The following is a 27791-nucleotide window of genomic DNA, read 5'->3' as shown; positions in this document are numbered from 1 at the left end:
CCTAATCCCCAGTCACCCTTTAAAAAGAAGAGCATATAAGGTGTTTTCTTCCTACTTTCTGCATGCCTTCATGGTGTAATGGTAGTACACTCGGCGTGTATTCAAGATGTCCACAAGTAAAGGAGAGGGAAGGTGCATTCAAATAAGACAGCTACTACTTCAAAAGAATGATTGACATGTCATTTAAAAAATCCTGAAACCAATGAGCTATGTACTAACGTGATGGGAAAAAGTATCAGGTAGAAGATAGATACAGGCATTCGGGCGACCTGCTTTTGTGTGAATGCACAGGTGATATGGACGACTTCACTGCGAAAGGGTTAAGATATTAAAATATTTTATTTATTCATCAAACATTTATTCCACAGTATTTTATAAGTATTATTTAACAACATAGCTAGCCTTGTAAGATATTTATTTGCAATTTAAAAGAAAAATTGGTGCAATTCTGTTTTAGGGACAATAAAAAATTGCAGCAAAAATATATGTGCAAATGTGCCAAATCTAGCAAACATGCCCATTTAACCGTGCGCTGATCTCAAAGTGCGTAAACTTACACTTCTATATCTGTACGTCGCTAGTGAAATACTAGTTTTGCTACTGAAATACTTTTTTTAATTCTTTTTAGATAATGTTATGGATTTAACAATTTGGGAATTGCCCATTGTCCAAAAGTCTGCAATAGAATTTTTTCAAAGAAAAGACATCATTCATGGTAGAAAATTATGTTCAAACAACCACGAGATGAAATTATGCTTTACCGTTAGTGGCGAAATGACATCGTCGATGAAAATGTTGCAGAGAAAACAACACAAGGAGAAAACTCGTGGTACAAAATATTGGGAGAAAACATCGCAAAGAGAAAACCGCAGTTCTAAAATATCGTGGTAGAAAATAAAGCTGTTCAAAAACTTCACAGTTTAAAAACATCGTCATCAAAAATATTCTGGTAAAAAATAAAGTACCTACAAATCATTGCATGATAATAACATCTCATACCTGCATTTTTCAAATCACATACTGACATATTATGTAACCGACTTTCATCATAGCTAACAAATTGACATAAAAAAAAAAAAATTGACTGCATGCTGTACATAAAAATGTTAATAACACTTTGGAACAAAGGAATGGAAACAAAACAATATGTAATTTTCATTAAAACAATATCAGATTAACTAATATGAAAAAAAAATAATTTGATCATTAACTAGGCAATTTTTAAAGAGATAACTTCATGTAGTTATTTATCTTCCTTTTTCTAAGCATTTTTAGACTGTATTTTTCATGAAAAATTATCAGTTAAACTTTATAAAAAAGTTTCCTTTTTTAATGACCTTTGTTAATTAACTACATAAATTTAAAATTCTATTAAGCATTTTAAGTTGCATTAATTTTCTACTCATTTTCAATATTTAAATGCTTAAGTTTCCTTCTTATTTTTTCAGAAAAAATTTATTAGTTCGTTCAAATATATGAAAAATAGAAGTAAAAGAATCCCTCGTTCCTTATTGCGCTCTATGAACTTTATACGAACATGCATTTACAATTTTTAAAACTTGAAAACACATGTGTGCAATGGATGTTATCATCATGCGATGATCTGTAGGTACTTTATTTTTTACCACGATATTTTTGACGACAATTTTTCAACTGCTTTATTTTTTACCACAATAATTTGTACCACGATGTTTTAGAACCACAATATGAGGGCCATCCAGGAAGTAGATTACGTTTCCGTCTGTGTCCGCTAGGGGCGGGGCTAGCGCGGCCATCTTGGGGTCAGAGCGTTGCGCAGCTCAGTCTGCATCTAGCCGTGCTAGTGAGAGGTTCGTGCTGTGCTCCGTTCAGATACTGTGACGGTTTGAAATGTCTGCATTAATTGAAAATCCCGCGAGCTGCGCTCAGTAATAAGGTTTCTGACTGCAAAAAACTGTAAACCGATAGAAATCTATCGGCAGCTTCATGAAGTGTATGGGGACAACATTATCACTGAAGGTGGAGTGCGTCAGTGGGTCATAAGATTTCAAAATGGCCGAACCAATGTTCACGACGAAGATCGAAGTGGGAGACCCAGCATAGTGACCGCCGAACTTCTCGAAAAAGTCGATGCTAAAGTCCGTGAAAATCGAAATTTCACAATAACGGAACTTTCTTTGAGTTTTCCACAAATTTCGCGAAGTTTGTTGCACGAAATCATCAGCGAAAAGTTTTGATGACGACGCACAGCTGCAAGAAGAGGTAACGAAGTGGTTGAAGGCGCAGGCGGCCGAATTTTTCGACGAAGGAATTTCCAAGCTCGTACATCGCTACGATAAATGCCTTAATTTGTATGGTGACTATGTAGAAAAGTAGTATTTGAGTGTGGCTTTCATCTGTATATAATAAAATTTGTTTCCTATACTTTGTTTATTTTTTTATTCCAAAACGTAATCTACTTTCTGGATAGCCCTCGTATTTTGAACCATGACGTTTTCTTCGCAACATTTTCATCCACAATGTTTTTGCCGCAACATCTTTGGCAGACAGTGAATTTTTTTTAACTCCAACTGAAGACGAATCACAATACAGTCGTAGACTGGAACGGTTTCATGCATGAGGTGTGTGCCACAGCTTTAACTACTCAACCTAAGTTGAAAACTGGCAGATGTGGCAAACTTATTGAAGTAGACGAAAGCCCTTTTCAGTAAAAGAAAGAATAACATTGGACGTGTTCTTCCAAAACATTGGGTTTTCAGTGGAATATGTAGAGAATCAAATGAATGTTTCTTAGTCGCAGTTCCAGATCGATTGGTGAAAACCTTACTGAATGTTATAATGGAAAATATTGCAGAAAGAAGTATTAATTATACTGACTGCTGGAAATCATGAATTGCAAGATGCCAGTTTTGAACATTTTATTGTCAACCACAACTATAATTTTGACGACTCCGAAAGTAGGTGTCATATACAAACAGCAGAGTAGCTGCGGAGCAGTGTTAAACGGTGTAATAAATACCATCAGAGCAATGCTCAACATCGTTTCGATTCTTACTTTTCCAAGTTTATGTACAGATGTTTGCACAAAAAAATGAAATTTTGTCTGCTATGTAGGAAGACATAAAAAATTTTATACCTCCCGTTTAATTTCAGTTATTAATTTTAGCCTTTTTTTATAAAGTAATAAAAACATGTATCATATGAAATTAGGCGTTCATTTTATGTAAAATAATAATCTGAGATAGCCATTTACTAGTATGCTTCCACTAAAAAATATATTATATGAAATAAACTTTTCATCTAAATTAAAACAATAATCTAAGATAGTTATTTGATACTATGCTTCCTTTTCTACATTAGGGTTACCATAAATATTTTTAACAGCATTGGCATTAACAGTAGTTTGGCCATTTTTACGGGCCCTATAATGGAATTGTACTGAAAAATTTCATAAATAAATATGAAATATTTTACATACCTGATCAGACTTTTTGTCCTCAAATGATTTATTAGAATCTTTCAGTTGTAATCTAATAAAAATTTAAATGAAATTAATTTTAATAATAATTCAGTAAATAATTAAATGAATAGTTTTTATACAACATATAAAGCAATGGTTCTCAACCATGGGTGGATTCCAACTCGGGGGGGGGGATTTCATAGTATCAAGAGAAAATGCGATCAGCCTTTTATTTAGCTGTCAAGTATTTAATTTTAATTTATGAATATAAAAAAAAAAAACTACTTTTACTCAAGTTTTGATATTTATCAACATTTTCCACACATTTTGTTGTTTAATTTGTAAAACATGTTAAAAAATCATCTAAATCTAGACATTTATTTTTTGAGTTTTGGAAAGGAAAAGAGAATGATCTTCAACCAAAGGTGAAATGGGCACATGGGGTAAAAGAGTTTGAGAACCCCTGGTATAAAGTAATAATCAAAATTATAATCATGCTCACCTCTGTGAATGTCGAAGATGATTATCATTTCCACGTGGAACATTGGACTCCTGTCCTTTTCTTAACGACACTGTGTTTTTACAAACAACTGGTGAAATTAATGAAAGACCATTAGTTTCACATATGGGGCTTCCACTTATAAAATGCTTGGTTTTTGTACTTTGAGGATTGTGTTTCTTTATTTTCCATTCTTTTGTGAGCTTCTTCATATCTAAGCACATAAAAGCAAAAATGTTAGTAAAATGACATATTTTACTTTGTCATTTTTCTGATTAACATTGCTTTTTATATCAAGTAAATCTGCGGCTAATCTTTGGAATATGGTAACAGGTAGTTTGGCGACATTTTGGTAGGCGATAAAGGTTACTACCTAGGACTTTGGGAATAATGTGAGAAGTACTCAGTTCCGATTACGCATTATTTTGTGTGAGCGAAATGAGAGATCATGAGATATGTCATGTGACATTTATGAACGAATTACAGTTCTTTAATCGGAAAAGGGGGGAAATTTGGAAAAATATCTGCAGTAGTTTATAGCATTTTATATTTAGCTTCATTGCGTGTTGTGTGAAAGATTGTTGATTAATTTTTGGATCCCATGGCGCTATCTAAAGTGAATTCTAAATTTTTATTGCGTTTATCTGATAATCCAAAAGAATTGCTTGAATGGTATATGAGTGTAGGATTAATTGCGGATAAGTATGAATGTCCAACATGTGGGAATGAAATGAGATTGTGTGAAAGGAAGGATATTACAGATAAGTTTGAATGGTGGTGCAAGAAATCTGGTGAAAATGGACATTTTGTGAAACGGAGTACAGTCAAAAGTCGTTAATTCGGACACCCATAATTCGGAATGATCTATAATCCGGACATCAAAACTAAAAACTTCCTGCGCATGCGCCACGTTGACACATGCGCAGAGGCGTTCACGCGTGCGCGTAAGACCTTTTACGACTGCGCATATGAGTGTGCGCAAGTGCAGAATACGTTTTCGCGTGCGCATTTTATGTATAATGGACGTATAAGCTAAAATTATCTAATTATCTATTTCAGTTAATGTTGATGATTGCGTTGTTCCTTAATTTTCGAATTGCATCCGGCTTATTATTTTTTGCAGACTGTAAGAGCAATTTTATAAAAGTAAGCTTAAACTTTCGATTATATCAAATAGAATTTCCGATATATATTTGTTAATATGTAAAGAATCTAAAGCGAAAGTATGTTTTGAAATCCGAAATCTGTTTATCAATTTCACGCTGCTCGGCGGCGGGCGCCTAATGAATTGGAATTTGTTTGTCAGCACTATCCTTATCTTCAGCGCAGATGTTTTTTTTTTTTATTTGGCTTATAATTCCTTACCAAATGTAGTATTTCATCTCGATATGCTCCGTCTTTGATATGATTTAAAACAAGTTCCTCATCATTATAATTCGCTTCCGATAGCGAAGAAAAGTGACAGAGGTTATTGAAAACAAAAAAATTTCGATTGACAAATTAGTCGGTGTTCTTGACACAGCAATTATAGGACTTGAACGGCGGAACTTTGTAACTGAACAAGAAATTATGTCTGTTTAATAGAATTAAAGAGAAAGTATTATCACATGAAACGAAGCAAAACTTAAACAACTTACATTGAAAGAAATGTTTAATAAAGTAAACAAATAAATATTAAGCTTTTTCTTTTTGCAAATTTTGATACCCTTTAGATCATAATTGTTCTTTATTTCATAAATTACGGTTTCATATTTTTTATTTTAGAATTTCTGCATGCCATCTTACGAGATTTAAACTGATGATCTATAATCCGGAAAAATCGACAATCCGGAATCGCCGAAGTCCCGACGAGTCCGAATTAACGACTTTTGACTGTATAAGGAAGAGTACATGGTTTGCTGAAAGTCGTTTGAGTATGGGTGAAATTTTTTAAAATTTCTTATTACTGGGTGAATAGACTGCCAGTTGACTACTGGATTATCGAATCTATAAGAAAAGTTTATTCGCCATCAAGATTCTGAAGAAGATTAGGTAAGTTAGTATTTTTAATCATTTGAGGATATTATTTTTATGCATGTAAGGAATAAATAAATTAATATGGTATTATTGGAAAATTGTTATTAGCAATGAATTAGTTTAAAGTAATTAAGATTGTAAGCTAATTTTTATTAATTTAATGTATGTGCTTATTTATATTTTAAGTAGTGTTTTTTACTTTAATTATATTTTAATTTAATGATTGTGATTTTGTGAGTTATCTGTTTGTAGTATTTTGGAATACGTTTGAGTAGAAGTAAATGTGCATGGAAAGAACTTAAATATTTGACACTAAGTATTTGGAACCATTTTTAATGTTTGCGTTATAAATTTGCAGGTGATGTTTATAACAGATAATTTAGAGGGAAAAGTTTTTGGATATTTTATTTATTTTATACGTGCAAATGTTCATCCTTGGAAAGGGTATATACTTTTTCGCGATCAGGTAATTTCATATATGACCTTTTTACCGAATTTAAAAATTCACAAAATTTTCCTGCATTTTAGTGAAATTTTTCTAATTTATGAGAAAAAAGCAGTGCACATAGATATAGTGAAGAGTGTGAGCAATACCATTTTTGTGCAATTCTGGGATGTTTTTTTAAGTAAAAATAAGTCGACGTGTACATAGTTTAATTATATTTTAATTAAATGATAGTTATTTTGTGAATTATATGTTTGTAGCAATTTCGAATACGTTTCAGTAGAAGTAAACGTGCATGGAAATAATTTAAATATTTGACACTAAGTATTTGCAACCATTTTTAAATGTTTGCGTTATAAATTCGTTGGTGACGTTTATAATAGATAATTTAGAGGGAAAAGGTTTTGGATATTTTATTTACTTTATACGTGGAAATGTTCATAGTAGGAAAGGGTATATACTTTTTCGTGATCAGGTAATTTCATATATGTGATTTTTACCGAGTTTAAAGATTCACAAAATTTTCATGCAAATTTTTCTAATTTGTGAGAAAAAAGCAGTGTACATGGATAAAGTCAAGAGTGTGCGCAATGCCATTTTCGTGCAATTCTGGGATGTTTTTTTAGGTAAAAATAAGTCGATGTGTACATGGTTACTGTGTATGTGCGATTCTGAAAAACACGGCAAGGAGTTTGCAATTCTGCACTTTTTCCCAATTTTGCAGTTAATATTTGTCATGAGCTGTTTTGTTCCATAAAATTTCTAGCATAAGTGTAATTCGGCTAGCAGATTGTTGGAAAAAGTGTTGAGTAAATAAAAAGAAAAGAAACATGTCTTTACTTCGTGAAGACAAAATGGCGCCGAAAAAAAAAAGTAGAAGGTTGCTGTAGCAGAGTTGGTCGCCAAATTTTCGCCAAAAAATCGCCAAGTTACCATAATCCAAAGATTAACCGAATCTGCTTTTGTCATAACAAACTGTAATGGAACTGTGGAGTTCACCCTCTTTTATATTCATTCTGTTAAATTGTACATTGCAGTTTTAACTGTTCTTCATCAGTTGTGATCATGACAAATGTGCAGAGCTCAGGTTGTGCATGATGCTATGTTTGTGTAATTCTTTGGCCCTTTTTTTAGTGAAAAGAGATTGCTGTGTACATGGGGAAACACAGGGAGGAAAACACAAAACTGGGAAATACACGGAGAAAAAGAGTGCAAAAAAATTGCAGACGGGTTTCTTGAAAAAAGGTAAGTGTCTTATTTTTTTAATCAATGTAAAAATAAATAAATAAATGAATGGCACTAGATAGATTGTTAAAATAGATGTTAAGATACCCAAATAAACATTTCTTTCTGGAACTGGCTACAAGTTTGAAACTTTTCAGTAAGCAAGTGGACAGTTAGAAAATACCAAAATATCTGCTGAAATGCTAAATTTAATTAAATCCTTTAACAGTCTTTGATTTAAATGTTATTCAAAGCATTATGGAATTAAAATAAAAAAAGACAACAGAGATTATTCAGTATGTTCCATGGAATATAATTATTGTGCCAAATATTAAAATAATCACAGGCTGACAGCTCCTAAACATCCAGCACGGCATGATTAATGATATGGAATATTACAGCATCCTCCTATAATTTAGTTAAAAAATTAGAATTAACAGGATATTTCTAAATCACTTTTTTGCCTTAACACAATCAGACCTTACAAGGAGCTGTGGAAAAATTACCAACACCTTGGTATCATAGCATATAACTATATAACTTAATTAAGAGAAAACATCACCAGGAAAAAATTTAAAAGACCAAAATAAGGGGAAAAAAGAGAGAGTTAATTGTGCCTCACGAAGTTGGACACTTGGAGTTGCATTTTCTAAATGAAACATCCTTCCACTTCATGGCTTGAAACAGTAAAATTTATAAGGATTTTTCAGTTAAAAACAAACAATAAAAAATAACAGACTTTTTCAAATACGGAGCTTAGAAATCAAAATGTTTCTGAAGTTGAGAGAATTTAAGATGAAATCAAATTACTATTAAGGATCATTAAATATCTTTATGGAATAGTCCTTAATAGTAATATCAAAGAAAACAACAGCTAAAGTGCAGAATCGCCCACTTATTTGTTTGACGTTTTTTACAAGAGTGAGAAGAATTGGATTTTTGTCAATTTTCTTTGACTTTTTAAGTGACAATAGGTTGATGTGTACATGGATAAAGTCAAGAGTGAGCGCAATGCCATTTTTGTGCAATTCTGGGATATTTTTTAAGTGAAAATAGGTCGATGTGTACATGGATACCAAGTATGTGCAATTCTCAAAAACGCACCAAGCAGTGGGCGATTCTGCATTTTCCCCGAAATAACATATAATATTAACTTTTGACCAATTATTATGCTAATTAACCCCTATCTCGATTACAAAATAAAAGCAGTATCTAGTTTTTTTAAACATTTGGAGTCTCACTCTGCTTGGTGAACTAGTGCTTTGTCCAGTAGCGTAACTAGAACTCTTGGGCCCCTATGCAAAAAAATTTGGTTGATCTTTGGATTATGGTAACTTGGCGATTTTTTGGCGAAAATTTGGTGACCAACTCTGCTACAGCAACCCTCTTTTTTTTTTTTTTCCGCCGCCATTTTGTCTTCACGAAGTAAAGACATGTTTCTTTTCTTTTTATTTACTCAACACTTTTTCCAACAATCTACTAGCCGAATTACACTTATGCTAGAAATTTTATGGAACAAAACTGCTTAATCATGACAAATATTAACTGCAAAATTGGGAAAAAGTGCAGAATCGCAAACTCCTTGCCGCGTTTTTTAAAATCGCACATACACAGTAACCATGTACACGTCGACTTATTTTTACTTAAAAAAACATCCCAGAATTGCACAAAAATGGCATTGCGCACACTCTTGACTTTATCCATCTAAACTGCTATTTTCTCATAAATTACAAAAATTTTCACGAAAATGCAGGAAAATTTTGTGAATCTTTCACAACTCGGTAAAAAGCACATATATGAAATTACCTGATCGCGAAAAATTATATACCCTATCCAAGGACGAACATTTCCACGTATAATATAAATAAAATATCCAAAAACTTTTACCTCTAAATTATCTATTATAAACGTCACCAACGAATGCATAACAAAACATTAAAAATGGTTACAAATACTTAGTGTCAAATATTTAAATTATTTCCATGCACGTTTACTTCCACTCAAACGTATACCAAATTCCTACAAACATATAATTCACAAAATAACTATCATTTAATTAAAATATAATTAAACCATGTACGCATCGACTTATTTTTACTTAAAAAAACATCCCAGAATTGCACAAAAATGGCATTGCGCACGCTCTTCACTATATCCACGTACATTGCATTTTTCTCATAAATTAGAAAAATTTAACGAAAATGCATGAAAATTTTGTGAATCTTTAAATTCGGTAAAAAGGACATATGAAATTACCTGATCGCGAAAAAGTATATACCCTTTTCAAGGATGAACATTTGCACGTATAAAATAAATAAAATATCCAAAAACATTTCCCTCTAAATTATCTATTATAAACCTCACCTACCAATTTCTAACGCAAACATTAAAAATGGTTCCAAATACTTAGTGTCAAATACTTAAATTCTTTCCACGCACATTTACTTCTACTCAAACACATCAAACTCTATTTCAATTTTCTTCTATTCCAAAATACTACAAACATATAACTCTCAAAATCACGATCATTAAATTAAAATATAATTAAATTAAGAAACACTACTTAAAATATAAATAAGCACATACATTAAATTAATAAAAAATTAGCTTACAATCCTAATTACTTTAAACTAAATCATTGCTAATAACAATTTTCCATTAATACCAAATTAATTTATTTACTCCTTACATTTAGAACAAAGCATAAAAATAATATCCTCAAATAATTAAAAATACTAACTTACCCAATCTTCTACAGAATCTTGAGTGCATGGCGGATCACAAAATGTCCATTTTCACCAGATTTCTTGCACCGCCATTCAAACTATCTATAATATCCTTCCTTTCACACAATCTCATTTCATACCCACATGTTGGACATTCATACTTATCCGCAATTAAGCAATTCTTTTCAATTACACAGAAATGATTACTTAAGACTTTTTGTGTGTGTGCGAGAGACAGATTTTTCTCTCCTTTCACTGAGATGCATACTGATAATAAATGAATAAGTCTATATAAAAAAAAAAAAGGGAACATGTCGACATATAGCCTTAAGAAAAGGAAGAAAATATATCTACTGATTATTCAATTATAATGTGAATTATACAGAAACAAATTAATATATAAAATAAGTACTTTATAATAAATAGTTACAATTAATTTCCACTTCCTCCGCTTTTTGATTTGGGATTGCAAAAGGAGAAACCTTTCCTGTAGGGGGTCGCCTTTAATAATTTTCAGGTTTGAGACTAAGGAATACAAAGAAACTTTTCCTATTTTCCGCTCACTGCTATCTCTAAACTGGGGTAGGTCATGAAGTTATTATTTCATAGTCGAATGCTGGAATTTCAACTTTTGAAAACACTTGAATTTAGTTGTTTCAGGTGCTTCCAAGGGCCTCCTATCTGCGTCATACAGAGAATTGCATTACTTCACCATATAGGTAAGGGGAGCTTAAAAGCTTAAAAGAAAATGAATTCTATTATCTACATATACTTAAGGATTCTAAAGCTAAAAGTAAATTGGAATCAAATGAAGGCTATTCCTCAACTATATTAATATTAAAAATCGTGCAAAAGAGGTTTAACACAAAATCAAAACATATCAAAATTAAAATAAGAATTTATAGTAGTATAAATTCTAAAAATAAAAATGAAAAGCAAAAGGAAAAAAAAATACAAGGTATAAAATTAATTATTAATCTTCTTTTACTGAAATTCTAATTCCGAACTAATCAAGGTGGTGTGGTGTATTGAGAATACGGCAAAGCACACGAGGGCTATCTGCCTAAGGGAAGGGATGCCTTCGTGGAGGACTTTCTAAGGGAAACTGGCTCGTATACACGTTACACATGGGAAAAACCACAAAAATGCCCTTGCAGCCAGCCCGTTCGCGGGATTCGAACCTCGGACCGAGCTACCAGTATTCAGCGATTTTACCGCTCGGCCGTTAATCAAGGGAAAATGAATTAAAGTTTATATATATATATGTAATGGAATCTGCCTTTTAAGTTTAAACATGTAAATGTAGTTCAGCAGGACATTTAAGGGCCCCCTAAGCATTCGGGCCCCTATGCGACGGCATTTTTTGCATACCTTATTTACGCCATTGGCTTTGTCTTGCATAACAAAAATTTGCATTTTTTGTAAACTGAACAACTATGTTATATGAGAATTATCTTTATCTGTTGATCCAAACATTATTAAAGAAAATATTTGGCTTCCTTCATATAAATAGAGCATACTAAGAAAAGCAAACAGTACTAATAATAGCACAGGAAAATTCAGATTTGTCTCTCAAAATCTGCGAGTAATAAAAATGGCTAAAGTGCAGAATCGCCCACTTCTTTGATTGGAGCTTCTTACAAGAGTAAGAACAATTGGATTTCTGTCCATTTTCTTCGACTTTTTAAGTGAAAATAGGTAAATGTAAAAGGAAATGAAAATAGGCAATTTCATTTAAAATGTCTTTGATTTTTAAGTGAAAAAGGGTTAATGATAAAGACAAGGGAGTGTGCAATGTCATTTTTGTGTAATTCTGGGATGTTTTTTAAGTGAAAATAGGTCGATGTGTACATGGATACCGAGTATGTGCAGTTCTTAAAAACGCGCCAAGCAGTGGGCGATTCTGCACTTTCCCCATAAGAATTTTCAGTTTTTTAAAAAAAGTTACGGTAATTAATCAAAGAAATCAGAAAACTCAATTTACAGTACAATTTTTTATGCTTGTAGAACTTTCATGTCATAATAACACTGTTTGTTGAGCAAAATTAAATCTCTTTGTGCTGTCTAAAATTTGATAACCAGAACCCATTCTTGCTGAAAAATTGTTTCGTGATTTCTCAGATCTTTGAAATAAATGAGATTCTTCCGAAATCTTCCCCAATGGTTATTTCTCAAGGCAATTAGCTTTAATATAACTTTTCTAATAGTTACTTACCTAGATTAAATTAAAGGTACTTCCTTTACAAATGTTTCTCAAATAATGTTTTCAAAAATAGCAGAAATTATTTTAAATCCGTTGCCACTTTAAAGTAAAAATTATATACCACGCCAACACGCAGTAGCCTCCAAGCAAGTTGCCCTGAATGTCGCTGCTAATAAAAGGTGGGGAAAACATTTTCATAATTTGAAGATTTTTCTAATTTAATACTCTTTACTTCATAAGCAAACCGCAAAAGCACGAATATTTTTCCGAATACGTATCCCGATCTGCTACTACGGATAATCCCTTAGGAAGGGCAAAGTATAACGGCTGTCTTCTTAGAGGAAGTACGTCATCGAATGACAAGCATGGACCTTCCTTATAAGAAATAGAACGGGTTTTCTCACTTGTCTGAGGTCCTCTAATATAGGAGCCTTAGTATGAGGCGTTGCCGGCTGTCACCTTGTCACATCCGGAGGAGTAGGGACGACTTGCAGAAATTTAACATTGGTTGCCTATTGCAGCGTGTATAATTAACAAGAAAAAGCTGGTTTTAGCGTCTCATTTCACAAATTAGAATTTCTACATAGTTTTATTTTTGAAATTGAGATTGATTTTTAAAAATTTAGCATATTTATCAATCATAATTAATGTTCCAAATAATTATAAAGCTATTGCATGCTTTCAGGACTGGATATTTTTTTAGCTTTTCCTATGCTGTAAGGAAATTTCTAACTACTTCTTTTAGAAAATAATATTTTAAATCTGAACTAATAGAAAATTTCAAACAAGCAATTTTCTCTTGCAATTTTTATGCTTTTTATTGGTTTAATTAAGTAAAAAAAAAACTAAAATATTAAAAAACGGATTTTTGAAAGTTGTGTTTAAAATTCTAAATTGTGCTGCTTTTTTAAAATTATAGATGAGTATTATAGCACAATTTCTATAAAGGAATTTTATTTCAATCATATTTCATAATACATCATAGTGATAAACTCTTTTGACACCTTAAAAATGTTTATACATTTAATTCTAATATTAAAATTGTATTTAACCGTAATAATTAATATTGCTTGTATTTTATAGTGATTACTTTTTTTAATTTATTTTTAGTTCTGCATAAGATTTTTTTTTTATTTACTGTTAATTTAATTTATTAGCCTAAAGGGCCGGTAGCCTAGAAAGTCTGTTAGTTTCGTAGCGGCATTTTGCGCTCTTTTATTATAAATGTCCGTGTTTCCCTGCAAATTGTTGTTACCAAATATTATCGCCCCGTATTATATGTAAAGAAACTAAATCATGAAGAATCTGCATGAATATAATGTATGTTTCTCGCATTGTGACAAAAATGACAGTATCTAGAGCCATCAAATTTTGAATAATGTAATCCTCCACCCGAACATGGCCATCTGGACGGCCGAATTTCGAATTTGTTTTAATCTATTTCATATTTTGTAAAACTTTAACGAATTTTTAATTACAAACTCAACGAGTTCAGAGCAAGCACTGTACGGAAAATAACAGTTTTATCTCCAGTGCGGAAATTCTAAAGATATGCTGTTTTCAAATGTATGTGGTTTACGGGCGAAGAACATGATATTCACTAAATATAGGTAACACACAAAACTTTAAAAAAAGGTTCCTTTTGGGCGTAATATAAAATATGAGTGCTTCTAGATTTTATTTTATCTTTTTTTTTTTTCCTTCATTACGCTCAGAAAATTTTTCTCCGAATTTTATGAATTATTAAAATAACTAATCCACTTTACTGTTAATAATTTAATGATGATATAATCAAATAAATATGATCGTTTTGTAATGTTATTATAGTTTGGAAAATCACTTCTTGAAAATGTTCATTAAATTAAAAAAAAAAAAAAAATATCAGATCTTGTTTAATTTTACCTTATTTATTTCAAAGCATCACGCACTATCAATCTTATTTAATTTTACTTTATTGTTACACAAAATTAAGTTTATAAATTTTGTGTTTAGAGCTTTTACTATTTTACCAAAGTAAAGATGTTTGTACAAGAATTATGCGTGAAAAAAATGCGCGAAATGCAGTAAAAAGTGCTTTAATGAGATGTATTAAATCCTATTTGGAAAAAAGTGTGGCTTATATAATCTCATCACTATATAACGTATCACATTTAATAATTAAGAGTTATGTGATTCAGTGTTAAAGTAAACCAGATCGTCCCTACTCTTTCTTGCCGACATGTAGGTGACGCGCGCCCCGCCCACTGGGTTTGTCTATCTCTTATAAGGGCCATGATGACAAGTAAATGACCTGGTCTACCATAATTTAGCTGTTTGTCCCTATTTTGGCGTTAAGACTTTTCTCCAGAGAATATCTGTAAATCTTCACCGTCGACACATGGTTATGTGATGGGCGTCAACCAATTAGAATAAGCTACCGCCGTAGACTGTTTTTAGCGACCAATTTTTATGCCAGCAATTGAAGGGTTTGTTTTGGATTTTTTTTCCGCTCATATTCCTCTTTTCGTATCTTTTGATTACGTCTTTTTCGCATCAATTTATAATAGTTTTCTAACTTTTATTGCTATAAAAGACAATGTAGTGAATACGAAAAATTCGGTGGATTATCACGTGAAATGTGTAATAAAATTTCTAGCCTGTTCCCGCAAAAAAAGGTGTACGGTGTTGTATCGCAAAAGTTTTGTACATTTCACTTTATTTTGTGGCACTGAAAATTACAGAAAGAATTTATTTTTTGATCATCAAGAAAAAAATGCACATGAAAAAGGCTTATTAATTTGGCCTGTGCAGAAGATGTGTTGCTTTTTTCTTTCTTAATATAGATATATATATATAAGTATTTATTAGGTACTCAAATTTAGCCAACACTCAAATTTAGTCACATGCAGAACATATATATATATGTATTAGAAGATTCCTAAATAATAATAAATAATTTGATTGAACTTTTTCTAAAATGCGTTACGTTTTTGTGTGATATTTGATTTTTAAGAAATGTAGCATGTTGAATAAATTGATAGTAAAAACCTCAAATGTACTGTATTTTTGAAAAGGTTAATATGAAATTTTATTAAATTGTTTTGTTTATCTAATAAAATCTGGAATTCTTTCCCAATTTCAAAAGAAGGATGTGTGAAGGATTAATGCATGTAACAAATAGATTTTAAGAAAAATTGTCATTAGCATAACATGAGGAGTGTAAAATGGGAAGATCTTTATAATGTAATATAATGCAGTTGATAATCATCTGAAAAAGAGCCCATGAATGGTAAGACTGCTGAACACTGATAGTTAGGTTTATATCCTAACTATATATTTGGACACCTTTTGCTTAGCTTATCTGGTCTGACGATCTGTATAAAATGGTAAATGAAAAACAAAGTATTTGTACCCAATATTAAGTCTGATCTGCAAACAAGATTACTGTGGCTGCGGAAACCGACATGCCAGTGAGATATATGTGTCATGTAGATATTACACAAAATACATCAGCTAGAGTACTCTTATCAAGCAGTATGGGGACAGGTACCATATAACCAAATATGTACATATCAAACATTTGTAATTATGTATTTTAAAGTTATAGGCTTCCAATACAATTAGAATTTATATTTCTGTAATACTTATGAGTCTTCTCTGAAACATACTTATTTTGCTTAAATCTACTTCCAAAGTACTTTATTTTGATACAACCCATGGTTTAGAAAAATTAATGTTTCTGACATTCAAGAGCAGATAAAAGTCATACTTAACTGACAAAAACATATAAAATTAAAGTAAGGCAAAAATAGCAGCTTAACATAAAATCTTGTGTCAGTTTTAAGAAATAACTGACGTAGGTCCCCCTTCTTCAATAAAAATGAAAAAAGGTTTTTATTCCTGGCCTTTTGAAGAACAGATATCAGATAACACTCAAAATTAATAAGAATTATACAAATTCTGTATCATTCTAAGCCTTCTTGATTTATTTTAATCTTGAAATTCATGACCTGACAAATTTTGTGACAACTTTATATTTTTGAGAACCTGGGACCACAGGTGGATTTGTTCGAACAGCATTCCAAGTTCTTCGATTACATGCTCGAAATGACTCTGCATGAAAAATTTACAAATTAAATTAATCAGAAGCTTTAGAAAGTGAAATCTAATGCACTCAGTAAATTTGTTTTTTCTGTGTGAGGAAATCAGCTTTTTCATTACCATCAGTTCTACAATGGAAATGAGCCTGCTTGGCAATTAGTCTGAGTTGAAAGTGTCTTGAAATTTCTAAAGATGTCTGCAAATATAGCTTTGATATATATACAAGTGAAATCTATTTAGCCTATTCTTAGTATCAGTAATATTAGGTGTTTTCAACATTAAATGGGGTACAAAAAGTCCATTATGATATCTTTAGTGATGAGATGTACGAAGTTTGCACGCGTCCTTTGCTCAATTTGTCCTTTGTTCTTTTTGTTTGCTTATTACTTATTCCAGGGAAAAACGTCTTGCATGTTGTTACCGTACTTTAACATACGTTAAATTTTACATTAAAACATGAAATATAAATAAATTATTTTAGGATTTCCATCGAGATGGTTTTAACATGAAAACTGCATAATGGAATTCCTAATAGTGTAAAGGAAGGTATAGTTATTATAAAGACTATTAGTATTAATAGAGGTGAAGCTAAGCAGGCTTTAAGCTTAACGAAAAGTGTTTCCACAATAAGACCTTCTTTGACTCACATGAAGTTTTAGATTTAAAGACAATGCTAAATGGGGAAACCTTTAGCAAAATAGAAAATTTTTGAAAAATCTCTGCTGGTTCTTAAAACCTTACAAATGATCAATTGATGTGAGAAGAAAAGTGAGGGGCAACTTCTGGCACAAATTGTGCACATCATGAAATTTATTTGCTATTTTATGTAATTTCCATGATATTTCTTATTTAATTTTTTTTCATGCACAGTTACTATTTGTTTTCCGTTTAAAACATTTAAAAATTAAACATAATTTGGTATTTTGAATTTTATAAAATAAAGTGTGTGCTCTTTGTTAATATTTTAATAGCTCACCACTAGATATTTTAATCAAAATTTTATCTAGGTTGATAAATTACAATTTAATATATATTGCTCAAAATATCAGATTATGTAGCATAATATGAATATTTTTTAATAATTTTTAAACTCTGTAAATTTTCTTTTTTAATACTATATTTTAAAATATTTTTTGCGCATGGATCATATGGATAATCACAAAATATAACTTGAAGTTCAAAATTTCAAGTGTTTGTTTTCTATGTATAAGTAAGTTGTTTTTATCAATTTAACACTTAATCAGTCATTTCTTAACATATTAAATATAGCATTGGTCCCTAGGAACCAACCTTAAACCAAACAAAATAGAATTGTTATTTAACATGTTAGATATTAGGAAAACATAACATTAATGTAAACCATTGTAAAACAATAAATGATTATTACTAATGATTGTAACTAAATGCACACTTATACTCAGATACCACCCATTTGTCTTAAAGCCGTTTTTGACTCTTATACAACACTGGTATAATAAACTGAATGATGTTAATTTATTAAATCTGCTTGGAGAATAACAGTTATAAACAGAGTCCTTTGTGTGCAGTTATTCTGCTACTAAGAACAATTATTCCAGATGAAAAAAAAAAGTTCCCCAATCAGTTTCAATATAAAGAATAAATTATGATATATCATGTAATGATAACTTCATCCGAAGATTCTGGAGCAGTAGTAAGAAACTTTCTATAAAATGGTCACAAAATTTTCACACTGAGAAAAATTATTACTATCTTCCATAATTAGTATTCATCAGCAGTTGAGTGGATAAGACTAAGAAGCACTAATAGTTTGAACACTGGTGGACAGGCTAGCTGCATGGGATATTTCTCTTGTGCCGCATGAACAGAAGTCATATTCTTTTAAACATATACTTCATGAAAGTCTTCTACCCTTAAGAAGATACTGTTTTCCTGCTTTGCAATAATGAATTAAATAAATTACTACCATTGATACAGAACTTTTAAAAAAAAGAAAGAAAACACTTATACAATCTCTTACCAATTGAAATATTTTTATGCGTGCTCTAATATGCATAATACAGAATTGTGAAAATTCACCACAATTCCACAATCAGAAATGATAGCAAATTATAGGAACATAGGCAGCAGATGTGTAGACTACAATATACAATTTGTTGCTCTTTACAAAATAAAAATTAGAGGCATCCAATGGTGATAGCTGTTGTTGGAATATTTTATTTGTACAGAAAAAGAAAATGCTTTGGATTTCAAGAAAACTTATACAGAATTTCTGCTAGGGATTAATACATGACATCTGAAATCATAAACAAGTGGAATTAAAATTGCAGCTTAAAGACTGTGTGATTTCCTAAAATATAATTACAAACCCTGGAAACTAATGAAGGTGATAAATTACTGCATATTATTCAGAAAAGTCTTGGCAATGAAAGAAAATAATGTACATAGTAACACATACGGCGTAATATAAAGTGTAAAATACCCCACAGATTCATCATGAATAAAAATTACTTGATTGTGCTAATGTTCCAAGACTTTAAAAATTACATCTTTATTTTTACATAACACAATGAAATGAAACAGAATTATTTCGATGGAGAATAATGCATAACCAAGTTTCATGTTAATTTTTTCAATTATTTTTTTTCTTTTGGGAGTTACTGGGTTATTTTATGAGTTATCCCACATCAGCATTTTAATATACAGATTCTCTGAATAATCATTGTATTTTCTATATTTCAGTAGGAGCTTTTGTTAATGTGATTTTTGCCTACGGAAAAATATACAAAAGAGAAATTTCTAAAAGTTTTAAAAGTAGTTTAAATTAAAAAAAAAAAAAAAAAAAGACACATTCTTAAACTATTTTTCTTTATTGAATTTCACGATGTTTAGAGTACGTGAAATAATATGAACCTAGATATCAACAAGCATTTTCAAATACACAAAGAGCCCAGAAATTTCACAGTAAGCAATTTTTATCAATTATTATTTTCACCCTTTATTTAAAAGTAAAGAAAAGTTATTGGGTATCGAGTTAGCCAATTGAGTGGAATATAAAGTTGTATTTGTTTTCGAAATTGAGATTTACATACTTCACTTATCGCTTCTACAGTAAAATAAATATTAAATCATATCAGGGCAACACAAAATAACCAAAACAAAACAAATGAACTACTTCTACCCAAGAAATACGAACAAGTTACCATAACATTAACAACTGCTTTCTTGTATACCAGTTTTGCACAAAAATTGCGTTTGGCAATCGGAAAATGACGCCAAAAGTTCCTGGCGCAACGGTTGTCTCTGATTGGTCGAATTTCTCCAGTTCCCGGCGGGTTTTAGCCGCCCGTGGTTATGTGGGATTAGTAGCACATTGTTAATAAATTTGTTTCTTATTTAATTCTCCGATTCTTTCCTATACAAAGGAAATAATTTGAATATAATACTACCTGCGATTACATTCAAATTATTAACTCAAGCCACGTCGGGAAGTGCTCATCGAAAATAGGTAGATCTCCTGAGACTACAAGTTGGAAGACTGCATTTCTATGGAAGAACACATGCAATGAATGCAAAGTCTATAGAAGTACCGTATAGTAAATACGGTATTATTGAATGGAAGAGTGTTGCTAAAACCTATAGTAAAAAATTAGAAGTTTTTCATAATAAATTACTAAAAATGATTTTGAATGCCCTGTGGTATGTTCTGAACAAACAAATACTTAAGGAAATCAAGATAGATTCCATACATGACGAAATACTTCCTACTTGCCATAATTTTTTCCAGAAAATGCAAAATTCAGAATACCACCGTATAAGAGAACTTTGTAAACCATGACCCAACTATTGAACATACTGTCAAAATGCCAAGAACCATTCACCACAATCCAAAATTGTGAAATGAAAAAATAATTGTTTCTCTAGATTAAATCTTCAAATTGCCCCACAACAGCTCAAAAGACTTTTAGTCGCTTGTGGCGGCACTCGTCCATGGATTCGTCTTTTCGGCGGGATGAGAATTTATTATACTATTACGTATTGTGTTTTTTGTAGATGACGACAAACTATAGGGAGCGACTAAATTTCAACTCGGCAGGAAAATTTGATTGGTCAACGGTACACGTCACATGTGACGTCAAAAGCGGAGTGTTTTAGATTTACCCCACAGGATTACCTGCCATTTTCGGTTGCTTGTTTTCTGAGCTCTGCAGTGATATTTTTTGGCGAGCTAAAAGAATTTTTTGATAAAATATTTTAATTGGTAATTTAGATATTGTTTGCTTGTAATTAAACACGTGATTACAAATTATTGTAAAGTATTTATTTTTGAGACAAACTTTTTGTATTCTATTTATTTTTCATATATTGCCTTTTGAGAACAGATAAATTTAGCTGAAATTTCCTTTGTTGAACAAAGGAAAATGAAAAATGTTTCAGAATAGCAAACCGTGTTAGTTTCAGTCAAACATTAAATATTTTATACCATTTTTTGTGTCAAACATTAAATATTTTAATATCATATGCTACCATTTTTTTGTGTCAAACATTAAATATTTTAATATCATATGCTACCATTTTTTTTGTGTCAAACATTAAATATTTTAATATATGCTACAGTTTTTATTCATTTTTTTAATATTTCTGATGACAAAATAAGTTTTTTATTTTCTATTGTAGTACATAACTTTTTGTTATAACAATGGAATATGAAAAGATAGCAGTATTTGAATGTATGTACTGCTGCAAAAAGTACAAAAAGAAAAAGGTTTTATATGAACACATTCGGGAAGTACATAAAGTACCTGTTGTGGCTGAAGGAAATTTGAAATGTCCTATTAATGCCTGCAATTTTTCATGTAGAACGTTTGAAGAGTTAAGAAATCATGCAAGAGATCAACATGGATACACTCTTAACTCCGTTGAAATGACATTTAATACATATGAAGGTAAGATATTAGAAATTTGCATTTTCTGCGATAAACGTTTTTAATTTGAATTACCCCAAACTGAGTACAAATTACTATTTTTGCAAATTCATTCATCAAGTTGGGGAATAAAATACATCTATTTTTGTGAGTATAATTGATAACAGAATAATTTCCTTAGCATCTTGCTTTTTTCTGTTAGCCTGATAAACCTCCATTATTCTTCAGTAAAAATATTTCAAATAATAATTATTATTAATAATATTAAGATTAAGTAATATTTCTCTTCCTCAACTATTTGAAATATGAAGTAAACATTTTCTAAATAATAAAAACATATATAGAGATGTACTGCTACATAATTATTTATACATGTAATTCAGTGCTTCATTAAAAAAAAAAAGACTATCCTGTTATTACACAAACGGATCTCTTAATGCATATGTATGATGAAGATATCAAAAATAATGTGGACCTAATAAAAAAATTGTTAAAATCTTTATTAAAGTGGCAACCTTCAATCGTAAGTTTAGTATCATAATGATAGACACTTATTTTATTATATGTAAATGAGGCTTAAAATTTATTATATGTTATTTTAAAACTACTTAAAGAAATTTATTCAATGTCTTAAAATTTTAATAACCTATACACATTGTATCAGTTATCAAGAAACAGGCTACAATGTTTTTTTACTTTAGACATAGGCCAGATGAAACTCATGCTATGGAAAATGTCTGATGACAATTTGTCTCTTAAGAATAAATTTCTTGCATTATTATACAACTTTGGGGAATGTTTTAAGTCTAGTTTAGCTGGAACATGAGTACTAGTAACTGTCAAATAGGAAGAAAAATATGCCAATGTACAACTTAAAATAGAGTCGTAACTAGGGTTTTCAGCGCCCAGGGACAACTGAAGGTTTCGCACCCTCTACTGCTTGCCATGGATGGAAAACATTTAATTCTAAAATGTCGTAACATCAGTTTGGTGCCCCTTCGAATCTGCGCCCGGGGACAGATGCCCTCCTCTAGCTACGCCCCTGACTTAAAATTAGGCAACTTTATTTCAGTGTAGATTTTAAATAAAACTATCAGTTTTGAGAGCAATTAGACACAGGTCCCTCTTCTTGAAGAGAAAAAAAATTCTGCTAAAGTGACCAGTATCTATTTACAATCAGTGCCAAAATAAGATTTTGGTTAGTTTTAAATTAGTAATTTTCTTTTAAAGATTAACTAGTTCACAATTATAATGGGCTTTTATATTATATGTAGGCTAATGTTTACCCTTCAAATTTAGATTTCTTACAATGGAAAATTGAGGAAGAACGAAGGGAAAAAATTTCTTACTTTTTGAGAAGTACAATAACTCTTAAAGAAGGTGGGAAAAAGAGTTACTTCCTTTGTAATTGATCTGGATTTTATAATTCTAAAAGTAAAGGTGTAAGAGCTATAAAATCACAAGGTACCTGCAAAATAGAGGGGCACTGTCCATCTACTATTGAAGTTACCAGTAATGGCATTATTAAGATTTTATATTTCCAAACACACGTGGGACACACAGTAGATCTAGAACATTTGCCGTTAACAAAAGATTTGCGAGAAGTGATTGCAGGTAAGTTTCTTTATGAACTTGATTGTGAAATTCAATATAAAACAGACATTATTATACAACATTATCATATAAATGCAATATTTTCAGGTAAGTTAAAAGAAGGCATTCCACCACAGAAAATATTAGATTCCACAAGGAATAGTATTAAAGAAGACATTTACAGGGAGCATTTATTGACAAAAAAAGACATACATAACATTTCTAATTCTTACTGTATTGGTAATGATGAACAATATCATCCAACTGATGCAGTCAGTTTAAGGATCTGGATAGAAAAAAATGAAATGTTTAGATGATAATTCAGTTCTTTTTGTAAAATTCCAAGGAGAAGCAGCAGATCAGCACTTGGAAATTAGTGACTTCTGCATCATCATAATGACAAATGTTCAAAAGCATATGCTTTTAAAGTTTGGATCCGATAGCATATGCATCGATAGCACACATGGGACTAATGCTTACGATTTTCAATTATCGACAGTTTTAGTCATAGACGAGTTTAATTCAGGATTTCCTGCTGCTTTTTGCCTAAGCAATAGAGTAAATTTAGGTTCAATGCAAAAATTTTTTCAGTGTATTAGGGACAAAGTTGACTGCTGTCTGTAAACTGCTTTATGAGTGATGATGCACCAGTATATTATACTGCATGGACATCAGTAATGTGTGATGCCAAATTTAGGATTCTATGCACCTGGCACGTTAAAAAGGCATGGCTGCAAGCAGCAAATTCAATTATCCCCTCAAAGTGAAAGGAAGTTTTGAAATTTTTAAATGTAGTATCTGAATGTCATGATATAAAAGAATTTGAAGCACTGATATCTGATTTCCTCAGCAAACTCTTTGCTGATAGAGATACAGACAAGTTTGCTAATTATTTTGCTTCAAATTATGCAAACAGATGCGAGTTGTGGGCTAAATGTTATAGAAAAAGATGTAACATCACAACTAACAATCATCTTGAAGCACTGCATCAAGTTTTAAATTATTCTTATCTTGATGGATTGAAAAACAAGAGGGTTGATAGGTGCATTGCGAAGCTTATTAATATGGTGCAAGATAAACGGTTCCAGAGATTTATCAAAACAACAAAAGGGCCAAACACATCAAAGATCAACCAAACAAATTTACGACACAACAGAGCAATAAATTTTCCAGCTAATAATATCACAGAAATCAATGAGTTTTCTTGGCATGTGATTTCAGAAAGTGACCCTACTCTTGAATATACTGTTACTCAAATACATACACAATGCATTAATTGTAACATTGTTTGTAAATGGTGCAAAATTTGTAACGATGCATTTGTATGCACATGCACAGATGCCACGATTAAAGGAAGTGTCTGTAAACATATACATGCAATAATTTTAAAGACAAGATTACTTAATAGAGAACAGTCAGCTAAAACTAAAGAATCAAATGATGTAAAACTCTTTCTTGATCTATCAGCACAAAAATTAAAAAAATCAGGAACCAAGCACCATATTATAAATCAACTGAGTATCATATCAAAACTTGTAAAATCAACAACAGTAAATAATATAACTTTGGGAGATATTGAAAACACACTGAATAAAGTGATTACAAAATTAAAGAACGAAAAGCCGAAATTGAAAATGGTGAACTATGAACCTACAAATAAAAAAGCAGGGAAACAAAAGAATTTCTTTTTTACGAGAAAGAAAAGAAAAAGTCCATGCAGTACTGAAAATATTGCAACAACTTCATACAAGAAAGCTGCTATAGATGCCATTGGAAATAATGAAACTCTTATTATTCATGATTCTTTTGATCATATATATTGATATCTCATCATGTAAATATATTGTATGTAAAATAATCTCTAAATAGTTTATAAATTAAAATATGATGAATTAAAAACAGTATATAAATTTAAAATGCTCTTAATCTTGTCACTACTTCATCCTTGCTAGTTACACAAGTAATTTATTAATCAGTTTTTGATCTCATATTCTGTCGCAGTATTTCACTACTAAATTATTAGTGTAAAGTTCTCCAGTTGATGGTACACATACAGTACAGTTAGCAACATCATTTTACAAAACATCGACATATAATGTGTTTATTAGGACGTATCACAACAATATGTGCAAAAGAACTAAAAGTTTCAGCATGAAATATGCAGTTACAGATTCAGTCAAATATAGATAGTAACATCATATACAGATAGAGAACATAATAGGAATAACAATCGCACTTGATTATTACAAAGGAAAATCATAATTCAGTATCTGCTGACAAATCAGAGCATGCTGGTATTTCTTTAAATAAATGATTAAAAATGCCACAAAAATATAATAAGTGCTTTAAAATTCTTAAATTCATATAAGTGTAAATCTTAGTGTTTTTGAAAATGCTACTGTATTTTGTTATCGAGCATTTTTGAATCGCTAGTGATTACAATAACAATTTATGAATAGTGAAAACTTAAATTATTCCAAGAGAATTGATTAATAAATTTCATACAGTAAATAAATCATTGGGCTGCAAAAGTATGCAGATATATGACAACCAATAACAGAAATAAAAATAAAATCTTTAAAAATTTTATAAAGTGGCGAAGCATGCAAGAGCTATTTATTTATCTTGTAAACAATACATTTTCAGTAGAATCAGTACTTTAAAAAATTGATATACTTTGGAAACATGCTCTGCAATGTAGTTGTTTTGTGATGAAACTGTTGATAGTGATGCTTTGATAATGCTTTTGTTGATTTGCTCCACACAGTAAAACTAGAATTTATGTATACATAGCTCTTGCTTTTATGTATGGATGCAAATTATACAGCTTTTAATTTTTCATGAAACTTGCATACATATTAAAGTCAAGCGACTTTTCAGATTATTACAACATTATAAATCTCACACCTTGAGATTACTAAGGCTTATACACAGATTTCAAAGGAAAGAGTTTGTAAAGTTGTATAAGGGCCTTATTATTATTGATATAGACACAAGTATATAGTTTTCATTAATTAACACATTGTTATTGATGAAGATCTCTTTAATGATTCTTACATAAAGCTATTTGGATTTTTTTCCAGAGGAAAAACAAAGTTTCATTTAACCTGCGAGCACACGCACCGATCCGACGAACACTAGAACACGCGCCGGGTATGTCATACCTGAATAAAACGTTTGTAATTAAAAATTTGCCGAATAAAATTAATCGATTTTTAAAAGAAATTAAAATGTAAAACCAAGTTAATACTTCATTTTAGACAAAATATGAAAGAATAAGGAGAGGTAAAATTATTTACTTACAATATTTTGAACATTGTTTACAAAATGAGGTCATATGTTCCATACATATACTCGTACTTTTGCTACAATTTTCACAAATGTATCTAGTCTTTCTATCTTTTTTCTTGGGGCACTCTGTACACCTCTTGTAATTTTAGGTTTTTTGGGGGGTGGTTCATTGTTAACATGTTCATTGGTGGTCAGTGTTTGTCTAGAATCAGGAACTACAGATGCTCGTCGTCGTTCATTTTGAACATTTTCTATTAACTGCATCCCTAAGGCTTTGAGAAAAGTATGCCTGGTATGGTATTCCGTTGGTAGTTCCTTCTTTGATAGTAGAATTATTCTTGCATTAATGGCAGCCACGTTTAACACTGAAAAGAAAATCACCATAGGCCATCGACGTGCTACTCTTGCTGTAGAATACGCAGCTGCCATCTCATCTACAACATCGACTGCTCCTTTTGTCATGTTATATAATGTAATGATTTCAGGCTTTTTAGATTCCCCAGTAGATTCATCGATTTGATCGCCGGAATGCATTGTGGATAACAGGATCACACTCTTATTTTTTTTCGGCACATAAGATACAAGTGTTGCTTCTTTCTGAAAACCGAAAATTGAAGAATATACTTCTCTTTTCTCTGCCAGAAACTCAGGTGGGATTTCTCTCTCATTTTTACGCATTGTACCTACTATCGTAATTTTCTTCTTTAGGAGATCTTGAGATAATTCAAATCCCATATACCAATTATCAACTGTTAAATTTCGACCAGAGTTGTATAAGGGCCTTATTAAACGTTTGACAACTTCGCTTGTACCAAATTCAACTTGAAATGGCCCATCTGGTTGTTTACCAGCATAAATTTCCATACTCCAGGTATAAAATACCCTTGCGTCTACAAGAGCAAATATTTTTATGCCATACTTTGCTGGCTTGTTGGGCATATTTTGTTTGAAGGAACAACGACCTCTGAATGATTCCAACTTCTCATCAATGATCACATACTCTCCTAAAGTATAAGCCTTTTGGCAATTTGTGACAAAATTTCCAAAAAATTCTCTGATCGAAGCTAATTTATCAACGTCTCTTCTACTGGGACGATCTCTAATGTCATCAAAACGGAGGCATCGTAAAAGAAAGAGGAATCGGTTCATTGACATTTATTCTCGAACTATGTCCATTCCCGTTCTGCCTGTTGCCCACAAATCTCTTACGTTCACATGGGATGATTTATAAACTCCACATAAATACAGCAATCCAATTAAAGCTTTGATTTCCAACTCATTTGTTGCTTTCGCATCCCGTTCATGAGTGAAATTTCCACGTACAATCAATATAAATATTTGTATTGTCGACTACATGTTTTAACATATCTT

The 27791-nt window shown here is 31.1% G+C and overlaps 1 protein-coding gene across 1 annotated transcript in view; it reads right to left on the bottom strand.

Moving 5' to 3' along the window:
• The window catches only part of PolQ (DNA polymerase theta), a 123888-nt gene extending 111224 nt beyond the window's left edge, over positions 1–12664 (bottom strand). Inside the window, exons 1-3 of the mRNA XM_085810254.1 lie at positions 12565–12664; positions 3942–4152; positions 3458–3509 (exon numbers count right to left, since the gene is read on the bottom strand). Of these exons, the coding sequence (XP_085666380.1) occupies positions 3458–3509; positions 3942–4150 (261 nt within the window). The 5' untranslated portion in view covers positions 4151–4152; positions 12565–12664. The remainder of the gene's footprint in view (positions 1–3457; positions 3510–3941; positions 4153–12564) is intronic.
• Between the last annotated feature and the right edge of the window lie 15127 nt (positions 12665–27791).

The sequence above is a fragment of the Stegodyphus dumicola genome, chromosome 2, assembly GCF_044657685.1.
Source record: "Stegodyphus dumicola isolate Sdum_Otavi_A_Nest chromosome 2, ASM4465768v1".
Classification (NCBI taxonomy): Eukaryota; Metazoa; Arthropoda; class Arachnida; order Araneae; family Eresidae; genus Stegodyphus; species Stegodyphus dumicola.
The sequence above is the reverse complement of the archived record's forward strand: the minus strand, read 5'-3'. Positions and strand labels throughout refer to the sequence as shown.